General features: G+C 43.0%; 1 protein-coding gene across 2 annotated transcripts; it reads right to left on the bottom strand.

The window, feature by feature from the left end:
- Positions 1–595: 595 nt before the first annotated feature.
- On the bottom strand, positions 596–16,653 carry PPIH (peptidylprolyl isomerase H). Of its 2 annotated transcripts, XM_051987931.1 has the most exons (10): positions 16,536–16,652; positions 16,001–16,065; positions 14,595–14,618; positions 14,251–14,295; positions 14,102–14,144; positions 12,745–12,837; positions 9,609–9,696; positions 9,303–9,343; positions 8,950–9,039; positions 596–760 (listed from the first exon to the last, which is right to left on the bottom strand). In XM_051987931.1, exons 1-9 carry the CDS (start codon positions 16,599–16,601, stop codon positions 8,971–8,973), a joined length of 534 nt encoding a protein of 177 aa, XP_051843891.1. In that variant the 5' UTR covers positions 16,602–16,652; the 3' UTR covers positions 596–760; positions 8,950–8,970. The 2 variants fall into 2 exon arrangements, with proteins under 2 accessions (XP_051843891.1, XP_051843892.1); XM_051987932.1 differs by lacking the exons at positions 596–760; positions 8,950–9,039; positions 9,303–9,343 and adding an exon at positions 9,350–9,502 and having other exon boundaries at positions 16,536–16,653.
- Between the last annotated feature and the right edge of the window lie 1,041 nt (positions 16,654–17,694).

Genomic DNA, 17,694 nt, shown 5'->3' with positions numbered 1-17,694 from the left:
CTTGACGATGTCAGCCAATAGTGGTTTAGTGAGTTGTACCCCAAGTACAGCAGGAACCTCATTAATACATAAATTCTGACCTAGCTTTCTTATTGTGGACTGCTGCCACCTGGATTTTCCAAACTCTTAGCTAATTTTTATCCCAACACCTGCAAGCTTCTTTGCTCAGACCCTGGCTTTTTCCTTGAGTCTCAAAGGTAGCAGGGCACAGAATGACCTTTTACTTGGAAGTCAAGAGCAGACTTGACATTTCTTAAAACCCTAACCCTACTCTCCTTGCTTTGGAATTCATTCCTTTCTTGACTCTGGGTGCTATTATTCTCTCAGTCCCTTATCTAAAAGACATAACAGGAGAAAAGCAGTAGAAATGAAAGAAAACTGAAAACCTTCTGCCAGGAGCATACATTGCTACCAGCTGTCTTCTTCCTTGGTTTAGCTATGTATTATAGCTACATGCAGCATTAACCCAGGGAAGACAAGACGAATGAAGCCGATTAGGACGTGAAACCACAGCCCATCCCAGAAGATCTAACTTAGCTTGAGTAAACAGACTGAGAGCCCCATTATAATAAAAAAAATTAAAAAAAAAAAAAAAGACAACCAAAACACAAGTTTTATTTACAGCTGAAAACTTAAAAAGGCTTGGGGTCCTGAATCCATGACAGGTCCTATCTCTTGATCACAAATGCAGGTAGTACCCAAGGAAGCAAGGTGGGAGGCCAACCCATCTTCTCAGAAGCATCACAGAGCAAAAGGAAGCCTAAAACAAGAGAAACATGGACTTCTGTGGGGGCCAATGGAAGGAAACAGGGGGCTGAACTGGGCTAGCTGTTTGGTTGTGCCCTGTGAAGTGATGTAATAGGAAAGAAAAACTCCATTCTAACCCTGCTGCTAAATTACTATGGATGCCTGGTCAAATTTTTCTCAGATTAGTTTCTTCATGGGGATACCAGTATATGCAATGAGTGATCATATTGGATAATGCATGATGTTCTTTTTTTTAAGAGGCCCCAACTGTAATACAGCTATTATGGGGCACCTCTTAATAATCTATGTACATAGGGAAAATAATAGAAAGCAGGAGAAGCCAGAGGGTTAGACAGAGGTGAATTAAGATAGTTTGGCAGGGCTTAAAGGTAAGAACTTTAGCAAAAAGCCCCAGGACTGGAGTCAGAATTAGATCCTGTGGGAGGGGCAGGAAAAGAGAAAGGAATGGCCCCACCCTTCCCTCACCCCAGGTGGCCAAGCACCCCGCAATTGCTCAATCAAGGTTGATTGCCTGAATCAGTTCCTTCTGCAACTTTTAACAGCTTTCCAATAAACTTGGAAGTTCAGGTTTGAATTCTGGGTTCCCAGCAAGTAGGCCATAAAGTAGCCCTTTAGCCTTTGTTAAATGTAGAACACAGGCCTCTGGCCCCACAGTAATGGCTACTATTTACACAGTCTTCTGGGTGCGGTTGGCTGGATCTGGAGCACAGGCTAGGCCCAACAATGTCAAAACTCAAATCCCCAAGCTTGCTTCAGAATTTTTAAAACATTTGTTGACTTTGAACTGGATAATGCCTAAAGTGAGGTCAGACTAAGCTTTCCTGGATTCTATCTCAGTAGATCTGGTCTAAAACCAAAACATTCTGTGACAGACCCTTGACTCAGGGCTTACTAGGTGGCAGGCCAGTTTTAGGAATATTCTGCTCCAGGAGGAGATCTGGGTTCAAATATTGACCCCCACATTTAACTATATGGTCTTGGAAAAGTCACTGCCTATTTCTGGGCTATAGATTGTTCATTTTGTACAACAAAGGCTAAGGTTAAATGATCTTTCTTCTAGTTCTTAACAATTCTAGAATTCTACAGAGGGCAAATATTTGTTGGACAAATGCTCAACCTCCAGTGTACCCTTAACCAATATTTTCACATGAACTCCTCACCATCCCAGCCCCTATATCCACTTTCTCCCCAAGGAGCAGGAGGCAGGTACAGAAGGATAAATGGAAGGGAATCTGCCCAGATTAGCAGCATAAGGAAACATTGCTAACTGTTACTCCAAAGACTACTTGTCTTCTTCCAGTCCCTTAAAGCAAAGTGCTGCATGCAGCCATCAGTTCTGTTCTCGAAGCAACTCAGGATGCCAACTGAGAGAAGTCAACTCTATGCCTATAGCAAGTTTTTTCATTCTTGGAAAAATAAGCTGCCCCACGGCTCAAGGGCTCAGGTGGACAAAAACTGGAAAGTATGGCCTTTAAGCCTCTAAGTTTAAGAATGGTTGAAGACTTCTGAGGAGAACAGCTATGCTATCAGAGGGTTCTAGGGCCTAGAGACAAAGTGTATCTGAGAAATCTATTCCCAACTCCTGCTTTTGCAGAGGAAGAAGCTTTGTCTTATAGAAAGGAAGGAATTAACCTTGTGGAAGTCTTTAAACAAGTGGAAACAGAACTGGACTGGAGTCCACATTTAATAGATTCTCTGATAGTGGGTCAGTCATTTATCTATAAAATGGGACTGATATGTGTAAAATCTATTAGAACTTTTGTAACACTCAAATGTGATAATATATGTGAAGTGCTTCTATCAATGTTAGCCAATATATTGTCCAAGGTCTCCCTGTTCCTTAATGGCCCAATTGAGTTCAGTCAATAAGTATGAAGTGCCTGTGCTTATTAAGCACTGTACAAAACTCTAGGGACACAAAGGTAAGACAGTCCCTGTTCTCAAAGAGTTCACAATTTAATGGGAGAGACAAGCAGCAAACAAAATATATACAAGCAAACAAAATAGGAACTGAGAACACTAAAAGAAACATTCAGAAGAGTTTCCTGTAGAAGTTGGGATTTTAGCTGGAGCTTAAAAGTCAAGGTAAACATGAAGAGAGAATTTCTGAGCTTGGAGGGCAATCAGAGAGAATGCCCAGAGCTGATATATGGAGGATCTTGTTTGAGGAACAGCTAGAAGGCTGCTATCACTGGACCCAAGATTGTATTTAAGAGGTGGGAAGGCAGGTAGGGGTCAAGTAATCAAGAGGAACTTATATTTGATCCCATGGTCAGCAGAGTTTAGGATAGAATGGAGTGGGGAAGCCTCAAGCTAGAGAAACTCACCAGCAGCCATCAAGAGTCCAGGGGTGAGGTGATAGGAGGTAACAGAGGAGAGAATGGGGCATACACTAGAACAGGACCTGACCACTCATTGCATATGGGAGGTGAAAGGGAGTAAGGCATCAAAGATGACACTAGGTTGCAAGCCAGGCTGACTGGAAAGATGGCTGTGCTCTTGATCTTGAAAGTTAGAGGGGAGAAGAAAAGTTTAGGGAAAAAAGAGAACAAATTTAGTTTCTGACATGGTGAATTTAGCATGTCTAAACATCCAGTTTGAGATGCCTAAAAGACAGCTGAAGACATGAGAGTAAAGAGTGGAGAGATTAGAGATGGATAAAGAGATCTGAGAATCAGCAGCATAAAGATAAATCTTTGGGAGCTGCTGAAATAGTACAGAGGAAGAGGTCACCTAGGACAGAACCCTGGGAGACAAGCAGAGTGATCAGGAGTGACCTGGCTGAGGAGCCAGCAAAAAGGACAGAGGACATGCCAGACATGGAGGAAGAGAACCAAGAAAGAACAATGTCATAAAAATGTAGAGAAAAAGAATCCAGAAGAAAATGGTGAGGACAGCATCCAAAGCTGCAGAGAGGGTCAAGGAGGATAGAGACTGAGAAAATGGATCTACAGCAAAGCACTTGCTGGGCCAAACTGAAGCGTTCCACCCTGTTCCTGATACAATCTATGGCATGGGGAAGACACCAGAAGACTTACAAGACTGCATCTAGATCAGCCAATACAAACCCCTGTCTAAAATGTGAAGCCCTGTTGAGTTTCACCAGATAGGGAGTGACCAGCCATCCTTCTGAGACCTATTTCAGAGGAGTGTCTAATCTTTGGCTTGGCTCTCCTGGTTTCCTAGGGATATTGAGTTGAGAAAAGATAAATCCCAGACATCAGGTAATCTAGTCCCTATTCTTTAGTCTAGAGAAGGAAAATATTGGTCAAATTGGGAGTGCAACATTCAGTCCAAACTTGGGCTCCCAGAATGGATCTCCCCTTGGAATTTGCTTCCACAGGTTAAAACTCAACTATCTTGTTTTTCTCACTCTCAGATCTCCTTATTTCAAACTTGGGCAAAATTAAGGGTGGGAGGGGGAAACTCCATCCCCAATAGTCAAGCACAGTTTCTCTTGTTGGTTGTAGCAACTTAAGGGACAAGATTGCTCTTCTGGACACTGCTTAATTTCCTCTTGGCCAGAGAAGCCTTTCTGATGGAGAAAACAAATGCCCACTAAGGGACATCTCAAAGATCCTGGGCAAGAAAGGTGAGGCTGATGACCCAACTCTACCAGGTAGGGTGGTAGCACTGGGCAAGCTGGGAATCTGCCATTCATCTCATCTGCTTCACTTGGTGCTCCCTCAGTCCACCATGGGACTCCCCACAGTGCACCATGCTAGTCCACTTGCCAGGAATGCCATTCCTTCTTGCTGTTAATCTGGCCAAATCCTTCCACCACTTCAAACTCCCCCACATCACCTTGAAACAGTCATCCTTTGACCCCAGACTGCAGTAATTGCCCTCTTCTTTGAACTTTCATAATCCTGTCTCTGCCAAACCCTTGTCACTTAGCATGAATTAATCATGAGTTACCAGAAAGTTGGGGGAGAAGAAATAGGCAAAGGGGCACCCATCTATTCATTGGTACAGGCGAAAGCCTCCATGGAGAGATGCTCAAGAGTCAGAGAACAAAAATGGATCCTGTTGGAACTTGATTTCATGGCAGGCTCACCCTGTCACTGGGCATCTCTTTACCCTAATTACTCAGGAAACTCAAGAGCCACGCTTTGATGCTTCAACCTCTGTGCCTGTTGGTGAGGGGGCACCATGTTTATGGCAGCCAGTCAATATTGAATTGGGACTGGGATAGTTGAATAAACCCACAAGTTTGGGAGAAAAGCTTGGTTCTTATTGTAAAGTTGGATTCAATACATCCATCAATATGAATTAACTAAGCACCTATTATGTGACAGAGCATTGTGTCAGGTTTTGGGTAATAACAATGACAAAAATACAAACAGTACCTGCCCCCAGGGGGTTACATTTTTTTAAAGGAGATTACATGTACCTAAGCAAATTCCGAATATATTACATCTGGAAGAAGAACAGAAGGGGTTAGAGCAATAAAATAAAAACAGTAAGTTGAAAATTAGCTTGTAGGCAATGCAAAACCAATCCAAATAGCATAGGCTCCCACATACCTTGGATAAATTCACAAAATTCTTAAGGAGAAACAGAAGGACAGGAATAGGAAGAGAACCACAGAAAATAACTACCAACTGTCTATATTATACAAAAACCTACCAAATGAACGGAAGAAGCATGACACGGAGCTGAATATGGAACAGAATGGCACTGCTTCTACTTAGGAATGTCTGATAAATCAAAGGCAAAAAACTTATCAAGAAAAAAACCACTCAATGAATTATATTGGAAAACTTGTTTACATGCAAGGTGAAAAAGGGGCTCAAAGTCCTCAGTGTGTGATTAAAGACTACAATAAACTCAACTGTGAAGACGTCCGTCAATAAGCATTAAGTGCTCACTGTATGGCAGGCATTGTGTTAAGTACTGAGAATGCAAAGAGAAGCAAAAACATGGTCCCTGTGCCCAAGGAGGCTTACATACAAACGAGAAATACATTATAAATGGGTGGTAATCTCAGAGGGAAGGACCTATAGGGCAAAGTGGGTGGGAGGGGAGAAGGAGAAGCAGGAGAGTTCTCTTCCATAGGAAGAACCTGAGCCTCGTGTCTGGAGCTGCAGCTGATAATACAGAACAGCCTAGGTCTGAGGGAAAACTAGCAGCAATGCATGGAGTATCTCATTTCAAGGAATAGCAGGGTGACCAGTGGTGCTGGAATCCAGGGTACATGGAGAAGAGTAAAGTGTAAAAATATTAGGAAGGCAGGAAGAAGAGATTTTAAAGGTCTTTAAAAAGCATAAATAATATTTTGATCCTAGAGATAAGGGGAAGCAATGAGGTGAAATGGTCAAACCTGCACTTTAGAAAGATCATTTGTGGGGGGTGGATTACAGTGGGAAAAGGCCAACCATAAGACTACATCATCCAAGTACAAGGTAAAGATGGTCCAGCAGAGGGATCAACTGAATGGACAGAAGCAGATGTGGGGGAGATGTTTTCATGGCAAAAACAGAACTTGAGAACAGACTCAATACATTGGTTAAGCTCAAATGAGGAACTGAGGATAATGCTAAGGTTGTGAGCCTGGGTAACTAATGGAATGGTGGTTATCTAGATCAGGGGTCAGCAAGCTACAGCCTGATTTTGGGCAGTCCCTGGCCCAGAGCTGGCCGACCCAGCAACAGGGAAATACTGAAGAGGGAAGGATTTGGAGGGAGAAGGGGGAGAATGCTTGCTGTTTTGGATATAGAAGTCTTCAGGTGAGACAAAGTCTGAGAGGTTTAACACGCAGTTGGGGAAGGAAAAGTGGAGATGAGGAGAGAGGCTGGGGATCATCTGCATGGAAATGATCAGTGAATCCCAGGAAGCTGATACAGCAAACAAGATAGGTGAGAGGAAGAGGAAAGCTTAGTTCAGATCCTAGGGGAGTATTCATGGTTACTGGGCCTGACCTGGAGGAAGAGTCGAGAAAGGAATCTGAGGAAGGGTAGGACAGGAAGAAGAACCAGAAACATGCAGTGCCAGGAAAATCTAGAGAATCCAGGAGAAAGTGACAGTGTCAGGGATTGCTGAGGGACCATGAGGGAAAGGGAAGCAAAAGAGCTACTAGAAGCTTTGATAGGGTGACAAGGGCTGAAGCCATGCTTCAGAAGGTCGGCAGTGGAGGGGCCAGTTGTAGTTGGCTTTTTCAAGAACCTTAGCGATAAAAAGGAGAGAGATGGGAGGAGATGGGCTATGAGAAGGGGAGACAGGGGGTATTAAAGCCTAGGGAAGCTTGACTGTATTTGCAGCCAACAAATAAGGAGATTAGGGAAAGCCTGGGAGGGGAGGAGGCTGGAGTGGGCCATCGGGCTGGCAAAGATAGGACAGAGTCAAACCAAAGGTGTCTGGAAAAAGGTTTCCTTGGCAAGGAAAAGGACTTCATGTGCACATGGTGAAGGAGAAAAGAGCTGAGTGACATGAGAGGAGCTGCAAGGGAGAAGGAGCCACCCTTGGTGAAGGGCTTCTGTTGCGAGTTATGAGGCAGAGTTCTCAGTCGCAAGGGCTAGGAAAAGCAAGGGCCGTGGAGGAAGTGAGAAGGCCTGGAATGGCCTCAAGGAAGAATGGAAGAGGAGGCTGAGAGGCAGAGGAGGACTTCGTGCTGCAATGAGGGCCCAGCTAAGGCGAAGTGACATTCATAGTGGGCTGAGTTTCATGATTTTCTCCAAACAGTGGAGCAGGGAAATGATCCAAGGCTGGGGCCTGGCAAGGCACAGCTGGTAACAGGATAAGGACAAGCATGCAGAGGAGCTGGGAAGAAACTGGCACCAATGTAGGGGTGATAGCCTGGAAGGAACAGAAGGCTGGGAGACTAGAGGGAAAGTAAGAGTGAACAGGCTTAGAGGGGAGGCCAGGCAGAGGGAGGAACAGGACAAAAGACGAGGAGATAAAGGAAGTGTAGATCCGCCAAACAGCCAAAATTAGGGGCAACTTCTACTGGAGCATTCTCACAACTAGGAAATGCCTGCATAACCAGTGATCTATTCACACAATAGACAAATGGGAAGAACAATGAAGATGAGAAGGATGGAAGTAGATGAAAACAGTACAAAATAAAACCAATGGAGTAAGAAGAGAACATTCTTTGTTGATGTTGGTTTTCCACATTTTAACCAAAGACATGGGCTATTGAGAAAAAGAAAAAAACGCAAAGGTAGAGATGCATAGAGGGAATACTAATCACACCATAATTGGTCTTGGACTAACTCAGCTACCTGTAGTTTCAGCTTTTTCAATCTACAGATTGGCTTTGCAAAATTTTTTGTTTCTTTTACTGATTGGACCTTCTTTTCTTTTTGTCTTTTAAAAAAATATTATTTATTACATGGGGTAGCTCTTGGAGGGGAAGGGATACTAGGGACAACTCTATGATGATATTTAAAAAAAGGTAATGAACTTGGAATTAGGAAAACCTGGATTTGCATCCTATATTTGACACTAAGTCTTGTGAGCTTCTGCAAACAAATTTCTTGGTCTCAGATGCCTCGTCTTGGCAGCTGGTGCACCATAAACAGAGTGCCTAGCCTGGAGTCAAGAAAACTCCATTTCAAGTTTAGCTCACTTATTAGCTGTCACCTTGAGAAAATCAAGTCACTGCTGTCTGCCTCAGTTTCCTCATCTGTGAAATAGGTATATAATAATAGCACGTTTCAAAGGATTGATGTGAGGATCAATGAGACAATACTTATAAAGCTTTTTACCACAGTGCCTGGCACAGAATTAAGTATCAAATATTAGTATAATAGTTATTCTAAAATGCTTTACAAACTTTTATACAAAATTTTATACAAATGCCACTTGTCATCTTCCAGATGAGGATAATTCCTGCAACCTCCCAGAGCTGTTCTAACACCCAGATAAATTAATATATGTGAATATAAATTTTCAATTTGAACATTTTATAAAAACCACTACTGTTATCATTACACAGACCAGGGGCAAAAGAGAGTCTCAAGGACCTTTGGCTTTCCTCTCCTAAGAAAGAAGAGCACTGAAGGCAGAAATATACTTTTTTGGCAGTTTCATTCACTCTTCTGTTTGGGCAGTTTACAGTTTACCTCCTGGAGATTCTGAGTTGAGGGGAGAGAGAGGGAAGAAAAGGGAAGGGCAAGGAAGATTCCCAACCTTCTTGGTTCAGCCTAGCCAAGGTGGAAAAAAAAAAGTGCTATTTACCTGATTCAGCACTGATCTCCATTACATCTCTCCACACTGAGAGATGACCACAGGAAGCTTGGGCTTGTTGTTGGGTCCAGTGGGAACATTCTAAGGAAAGGAAACATGATCCAAATGAGCCAACACCTGCTGCACTGTGGGTCTGGTCCTAAGTACAGAACATGCCCTCACAGTAACTGAGGGTGTTTCAAAGGAAAATGGAGGAATTAAGAAAAACAATATGAGCTGAAGGCCTCAACCAGAAAGGTGTAAACCTTCTTTTTACAGATGAGAAACTAAAACACTGTGCTCCAACTTTAAAACACAAGGTGATCTGATGATGCCCTGAAAGTAAGAAGCCAAAATGCACTCACCTCAATTTTTCTCATCACTAGAAGTCCATCAATTATTTTTCCTGCGGAAAGAATCAGAGCTAAATGATATTGTTTCTTGCGAGCTCTCTCCACGTCTCTCCCCCCATTCTGCAGCTGGCTCCGAAGAAGCCCAGTGGCTCCACGGCAGAGGGGCCATATCCAGAACAGAGCAAATTCTGCATTTCAGGCCCTTTCAGGACCTGGAGGTGAAGACAGCCCATCAATACAGCAGGTGGCAAATGACAGCTCTAGGGACAGTCCCTTCCCTAATAGCCCAAGCCAGCACACTATGGAATTAGAACTCACCAAATACAACATGCTTCCCATCCAACCAGTCACATTTGGAACAGGTGATGAAGAACTGACAGCCATTGGTACTGGGGCCACTGTTAGCCTGATTTAAATAAAGGAAAGTTGCAGTGAGCAGCAAGAGAAGAACAGGGCTACCTCTGTCCTGACAACAGGACCAAGCATATGTCTATTCAAGGCCAAAGACACAGATTTTCCATTGAGTTACTTAGGCTCTGGTGCCTAACTAGACTGCAAGTTCTTTGATAGCAGAAGCCACACATTTTTCTTTGTCTTGACACTTCATTTTTGCTATTTCATATTCATATTTGCTAATATACGGAGGCCATTGGATAGATGCTCCCTCAACTCCCTTCTCCCACTTTTCAGAACTTTCCAGCCTCATCACTTATTCTCTCTCATCTCAAAGGAAGGCCCTGAATAATATCTATGTCCTCAGTTTTGGTTTGTTTCCAGCAGAACCTTCTTCTAGCAATCTTTCCCTCTTCCAGTTATTCCTTCTCATAAGTTGGTTAACAATGACAGATTTTCTGAATCCAAAGGTTCCCTTAATGCTTTCTATATGTCCACCTACTAACTGCTCCATCTTTCTTCCACTTTATCACCAAACTTCTCAATTAAATTGCTTATACTAAGAAACTTCACTTCCTCCCTCCCTACTCTCCTCAACCCCTTGCAGACTGGCTTCCTCTGTCATAAATCTGCTGAAATACCCTTTCAAAGATCACCAAAGATACCTTCATCATCTAATCCAATGGCCATTCAAGGGCTCTGTCAGACATGTTGGCTCCTGTTCCACTAATCTATTCTAGATATCCCCTCTTCTCTTGGCTTTCAAAATATTACATGACTCCTTAGGTCTAATCCTATTCCTTCTCTGTTCTTCTGGATCCTTTTCCTGCTCCCTTGGGGTCAATGTTTCTTATAATTTCTATCTCCACAACAACTTTTAAATCTGTTTCTCTTTACTCAATAGCTAGCACTGTAGTTCAGACCCCCAGATACCTCATGTCTAGACTACTCCTATTGATTAGTCTCCCTGTATCTCTCTCCCTACTATCCATTCTCTACTCAGCTGGCAAAACAATATTCCAAAGTTCCAATATGACTAGACCAACCACCTCACTAACTCCTAGAAACAACTATCAACTTTTGTTTGGTTTGTAAGACCTTCACAACCTGGCCTCTCCTTCACACACACTCTCTAGCCTTCTCACACACTCCCCTTCCTCCCCACTGACACACACTAGGGTCTAGCAATGCTAGTTTTCTAGCTATTCTCCTATAAGAGGTGCGGAGTTCTCTCTTTCTCCTCAGTGTCTTGGCATTGGCTGCTTAAATGCTCAAAAAGCTCCTTCTCCTAACCTCCTAATTTTCTTCAAAGTACATCAAAGAACTTCTAGATGCGGCTTTTCCCAGGAGCTCCTCTGCTTTCCCAGCTGTTAATGATGTCCCCTAAGGCCCAGCCCTCCCTCACTCTCTTCATCTCTTCTGTTTTCTTATATTTCCAGATGTAAGTCTTCTTGGCCATTTGAACATAAGTTCTTTGAAAGCAGGGACTGCTTTTTGCTTCTTCTCTATCCCCCGTGTTTAACATGGCACCTGGCCCACAATAAGTACTTAATGTTTCCATTTCTCTCTTTACCTCCTCCCTTGACAAATCTATTCCCTTTGTGCCAATCTGGATTATCAGCCCAGACTCTCTCCTGAGTTCCAGATTTATACTCAGCTATAAGGATATTTCTAAAGGGATATCCTCACTGGCACTGCAACCTCAACATATCTAAAATAGAGTTTGTTGGGTTTCCCTCTAAACCTGCTTGTCCTTATGATTTTACCATCTTTGTAGCCTTGACACTTGGTCAACCAAGTCTTCGATCCTAGGATTATCCTTGATCCTTTCCTCCTCACCCTACTTAATCAATAACCTTATCCAAATGATTCTGTTTCTCCATTCTCTTCTCTTCTCTGTCCCCTATTCTCTTTCCCTTGGTCCCAGCCCAGGCCTTCACTTCCTAGAGTAATTACTTCCTACTGGGACTCTACTTGCCTCCAAAGTCCCTCCTTTATTCTGCCATTAGACTTATGATCAACCTACTTTGGGTCATTTTACCTCTCCACAGAAAACCACTCAGGCATTTGAACTACAGTACCAAGTACCACAGCCTAACCTGGCCTCAATGGTCCTCCTCTCAGTTCATAACACACACCTCTTTATGTCTATCTATACTACATTCCCACTCATCTAGAGCATTCACTGTACACTGTAAATGTCCCAAACATTAGAGTAGTGTTCCTGTTATTCTAAACTCCTGGCTTAAAATGTCCTTCTCCCCACTCTAGTGATTAAATTCCCCATTCATCTGTTAAGCCCCAGTCCAATGCTACATGTTCCAAGGTGCCATCTCTGATTCCAACCCCCTTAAGGCTCAGAGGTGGCTAGCTGGTGCAGACTTGGTGTCAGGAAGAACTAAATTCAAATACTGTCTCAGACATTTACTCTCTGTGTGACCCTAGAAAAGTCATTTAACCTGCCAGATTAAATTGCTATTTTCCACACCACCAGACCGGGGCTAGTCACAGAGTAGATGCTTGCTGATTGGCCACCAGTTAGCTGGCTCTCCTCAAAGACAGAGTCTAGAGACATCTTTGATTGTGTCTTTTGGCATCCTTAGCACTGACCTCTAAGAGGTACTTCCAGGACAACTTCACCTAATTCTACAAAAGGAAGGCTGGCAGGTTGCATGCTGTGCTTGGCTACTGTGGAACTCTTATAAATATTACACTGGGAAGAGTGTGAGCAGGTGGATCCAAGGACAGCTTTTCCTATTGGGAGACTCCAAGGAAGAAACCAACATCATATTCTGAGTTAAAGAAAGCATATGAAAGAATAAAGGAAAAAACTAAGCTCAGCCACAACTTTTTCAAGACTATCTTACTCAGATAAGTTTGAGCTCAGGTCCAAATAGCACAGAACTGCCTATGTAGTGACTTGTCCCCAAGGACAAAAGACAGCTGATTGGTACAGGGGCTGAGAACTGAGCCTAACGTCAGGAAAACCTGAGTTTGAGTCGGGGCTCAGACACCTATTAGCAAGTAACAATCCCCAATCCCTCTACTGGATTCTACATACCATGGAAAGCAGACCTGGAGCTGAATGCCTCAACTTAAAGTTTTCATCTGCAAATGGTCCTCGGTAAATGCTTGCAACTCCAGTGCCATCTCCCTAATAAAAGAGAGAAAAGAGAAGCATTTCTAAAGTTACCATTTCCCTGCTCTCAGGACAGCAGTAGGAGATTACAAGTAGGGAATCAAACAGCATAAGTGACCAGAACTTTTCTTTGTTAACAGCAAGATTCAATGTGGGGTGAAGAATGATAAAAAGCCAGAGGCATCAAGAAGACTTTTTGAAATCCATTATCTGCTTTCACTTTAGAAGTTTTCCAACAATCAGTTTCTCTCCAACACAGTCCATAATAATGCAAAGCAAATGGTCAAGGCAATAAGACACACAGCATCAGAGGAAGGTTGTGAGTCACAAACCAGACTTCTAATCTGATGGATCCAAGAGTGTATGAAACAAGGAAAACAGAATTTCTGGGTTCGGAGCTGGGACCCTATAAGCAGTGAGAATCCAAGGAATTAAAGACTCCACTAGAGATAGAAAGACTTTCCACACACAGGGGAAGAATGGACTGGCTCCTACATTTACATTACAAAAGTTTACCACAGATCTCCAGCCAAAATGAAGCATGCCCTTCTGAAGGAAACAAGAATTACCCATCTTTTAAAGCTCTACTCAAATGTGTTCACAACACAGGCTAGCATTTGGTATGCTATGCACATGCATATCAGGCCATATCTTATCTTAGCATAATTTTGTTGAATGAATGAATATGAGAATGGATTAGAAGAAGAATAGTGCAAGACTAATAAGGTTTGAAATTCCACATGCATTTGGTTAAAATCCAGCAAATAAAACATTTTCAATTTGGTTCCCTAGCTTCTCTCCCATCACCATGCTCACATTTGGGATAAGAAAGAGAGAAAAAAAAATCAGCTCATCAGCATTATTTCTTAAGGAATTTCCATGTCTTTCAGAGCTACATATTCTATTGCTTTCCAGAAATGAGGGCAGAGAGGGCAACCAAACAAGCCACATTCTTCTGCTCAACTCTGCCTTTCTTCTAGGCCTTCTACACACCATTCTATTCTGCTCCATAGAAGGTTGAGGGTAGGAAGAAGCAGATATCAGCCTGGAAACAATGTAAAGCCAAGAAGTTGGCATGATGCTATGGGGACTGGGGATTGTTCAGTATGTCCTCAGAGCTGCTCACTCACTTGGTAAGGAAGTGGGTAGTACAGAAAGTGCCCTCCTCTACCGCCCCTCCCCCCACAACTGCGCCTCTGGTAACAAGACAGTGAGTCACAGAGGGAATAAAGCAGAACTCTGGCAAAGTTGGAACAAGGCAAACTTACACAGTACGTACATTTACAAAGTCTCCTCCTTGGATCATGAAATCTTTTATAACCCTGAAAACAGGACAAAGGGATCAGAAAGGAGAAAGTGACTTAATGTATAAAGTGAGATATCCTTGCCATACCCAAGAAAGGAGTAACTGGCAGCCCCAAATCTTACCTGTGAAAAGTGCTTCCCTTGTATCCAATAGGGACTCCATCTTTCCTACAAATAAGGAGAAATATGAAAAGTGGAAGAACTACAGGCTGTATAGACTAGGCCTGTCTATAAAACTCCCATTTTGGAGAAAAACCCTCAAAACTAACTCTCCAAATTGCCAAATTCCAAATTGGAAGATGGATGACTGACTAAAAAGAGAAAAGGGAAGGTAGGGCTTGTATCCCTGATCCCAACTGCTTCCCCAGACCTTGATTGGCAGCTTCCCAAGGGCAATGACTGCAGCTTTGGTCAGGGGGCTCCCAATCAAGCTCTGCCTGAGGTAAAAAAGCATTTTATGGACCAACCTGAATTCTCCTGTGCAGAACTGCCTGAAAGAAAGAAAAAAAAAATTACTTGTAAAGTTAGATACATTGAGAGATCATAGGAAAAAGAAACCTTAATCTGGGACTAGGGGTAAGGCAAATTACATCAGTCATCTATTCATATGTGTTAGCAACAGAGAATCTTGTGTGTGTGCATACACATGCATGCATGCATGCATGCATATACAACTAGAAATTGTTTACAAGCCATCACATTTGTAGAAATGACATTTAGAAAATGATGACATTAAAATCAAATACCTAACAATAAGGATTCTGTTCCACCCTTCTCTGCCCCCATTCAGTGGGAACAGAAAAACAGACAAGCAGACAGATGTCTCCCCACCTCAAGAACAAAACAAAAACACACCACTTTGGAGGAAAGTGGAAAGAAGTAGGAGTGAAGGTTGTTTAGTATAAAGTCTCAAATTATGTTAGACAAAGCAGTAACTATCAAAACTATGTGGTACTGTTCCTCATCTGCAAAATGAGGTTTCTTTCATGTCTAGAACTTGATCCTAAAAAACAACCTAAATATAAAATGATGCACAAAAAAGAAATTACAGGGACATGGAATGTCATCGTTCACAAATGTAGATGAAATAATCAATTTGTTACCAGCTGTAATATATAAAGAATATAAAAAACCCTAAAATGGACAATTTCAACAATAAAATTAATTTACATAAACAAAAATAATGCAACTAGAAAAAAAAAGAAAAACATGAGAAATATATTTGCATTAAATGTATCTTATAAGAATTTAACATCCAAAATCTGTAGAAAACTACTGTAAACTTCTCATATTAAGAATCACCAAGACTATGGAGTCATATAATCTTAAGAGAAATCTCTAAGATTATAGTCACAAATCTATGACTCCAAAAGATACCTTGGGCATAGGATAAAAATATAATGGAAAAACAGTATTTATTAAGTGATTACTATGTGACAGTTTTCAAAGATATGCAAGCAAAAACTGCCCCAAATCCCTCATGATCAAAAAGAATGCAGATGACGACAAGGTGAGATCTATGACATCAGCAAATATGGAAAATACAACGATGCTGGGAAATCCAGGATCCTTAATGTGCTTCAAGTAAAACCGTAAATTGACTCAACTTATTTGGAATTATACAAGAAAAATCGCAGGAGTAATGCCATTCTTTGACCCAGAAACCCCATTACTGGGCTCATACCCTAAAGCAGAATACGGGCAAGAAAGTCGGACCCTAAGCGAGAAAGATGCTCCGTCCTCCCAGACGGGCGCTGGCACAGGACCAGACCCCGACAAGGTTAAGGACAGTCACAAGGGCAAAGTCTCGTTCCCTCCCCCAGCTCCCCACGCCCAGCCTATCCCACTGAACTCGGGGGAGGGATTCCCGGACCTGAAATTCTCCGCCGTCTTGGGCACGATGTCTGCAAACAGCTCAATCTTCATTCGGCCAACCTCCTGCAGGGCGGGGAAATGCCAGGGAGTGTCGGTGACATCGGTTTCCCGACCTAGTCACTCACTGGTCCCTCCCTTTCTCCCCTTTCCCTTTCCCCCCCGACATTTGGTTCTGCCCATTCATTCTCCCCAGGGTCAAGTAAGTAGGACTCCAAGATTCTGATCCCACGCCATACATCTTTGAGCCTTCTGGTCCCGCCCGCCGCCCACCCCTCAGCCCCTTCACATCACCTCCATCCTTAAACCTCTCGGTCCTGCCCGTGGTCCCGCCCGTTTCTCCGCCCTCTCCCTCCCCCCTCCACCGCCCCGCATCTTCCGGACGCATTGGTCCCGCCCGTTTCTCAGACTTCACCCCCTTCCCCATGCGGTTCTCTAGCTTTTACACCTTTCCCTACACCTCTGGAGCGGCGGTTCGAAGTCCCCTTCACCCTTTCCCCATTCATCCTGGATGTCTGGATCCACCCCCGTCCCACCTGGCCACCGATGCTAACATCAAAGAAGACGATAGGGTTGACGGGGCTTGAATTTGCCACCGCCATAATCTCGACACGGAAGCGGAAGCGGGCTGGCGCTAAGGTCGCTGAGTAGCTCCGGCAGCAGCGCAGGCGTGCTGGATGCTGAGGGCCTGGCTCCTCCCCCTAAGTCGAGGTTGGACTGGTCCCCAGTCTCGGAGAGGAAGAAGGGGCGGGGCTACGGAGGCCCGGTAGCTCAATGGCCGTGGGGACCCAGGACCTAGGAAGCCCGAACTCTGTACACGTGTCTCACATTTCTTTTGTCATTGTCCGATCTGCTGCTGCCATCTTGTTTTTTCCTCGCCCCACCCCCACACGTGCTTTCTCAAACCTTAAAAAAAAACTCGTAAAATATACCTGCTGATCGTGTGCAGAACTCACTACAAAGCCCCTGGTGCTCTATCCATCCATATATATACATGTATACATATATATGTATATACACACATTTGTTTTGTCTATCTTCCACCTAAGTCTGAACTATACAGTTTAACCCAAAACGAGAAAATAAATACAGTGATAGCAGTATTTACTTTGTTACCACTTCTTTTAAATATGTAAAACATTTTCTTGGGCTAAACACAGAATCCTCGTCCCTTTGTAGCTGTTTTGCTTTACATAAAGTGATGTTGCAGCTATTTGACTACAGCGTAACATTCTACCTTTGTCTAAATTGTCATGGTTTTGGAGATAAATTTACCATCCAGAAAGTCAGAATACCACTATGTGAGCTATTACTGCATCAATTCAGTTTTTTCCTTTATAGTTACTTTGCTGAAGGCATTTTGTTCTGTTGCAAAGTTTGTGTGAAATGCTTTTTATTTTTTTTTTCTGATATCCTGGAAATTAAAAGAAAATAAACTTTTCATCTGTTCAAAAAGAAAAAATGAAGTCCCTGGCATGTATCTTCAGCCTCAGACCTAGATACTGGAGGAGGTACAGAGTTCACATATTTAGAGGGAATTGAAACACAAACTCAAGTTTGGTTGTATATTAATTACATGGTTAGATGAATTAGCAGGTTTGTAACCATAACTTATACTAGGATCCAGGGACTCTGAACAAGAAGCTTACAGCCCCCTTTTTGCTCTCATATGATCTCTCAGTAACCTCATTTCAC

The sequence above is a fragment of the Antechinus flavipes genome, chromosome 3, assembly GCF_016432865.1.
Source record: "Antechinus flavipes isolate AdamAnt ecotype Samford, QLD, Australia chromosome 3, AdamAnt_v2, whole genome shotgun sequence".
NCBI classification, from domain to species: Eukaryota; Metazoa; Chordata; class Mammalia; order Dasyuromorphia; family Dasyuridae; genus Antechinus; species Antechinus flavipes.
Note: the sequence above shows the minus strand (reverse complement) of the source record. Positions and strands in the feature narration are given on the sequence as shown.

Excerpts from the sequence above, each read along its gene's own strand:
- PPIH (XM_051987931.1), bottom strand. The coding sequence starts at position 16,601 with ATGGCGGTGGCAAATTCAAGCCCCGTCAACCCTATCGTCTTCTTTGAT. Across the intron at positions 14,145-14,250 it reads AAGGGAAGCACTTTTCACAG|GGTTATAAAAGATTTCATGA; the intron begins GTAAGATTTGGG and ends TCCTGTTTTCAG. Across the intron at positions 9,697-12,744 it reads CTCCAGGTCTGCTTTCCATG|GCTAACAGTGGCCCCAGTAC; the intron begins GTATGTAGAATC and ends TATTTAAATCAG.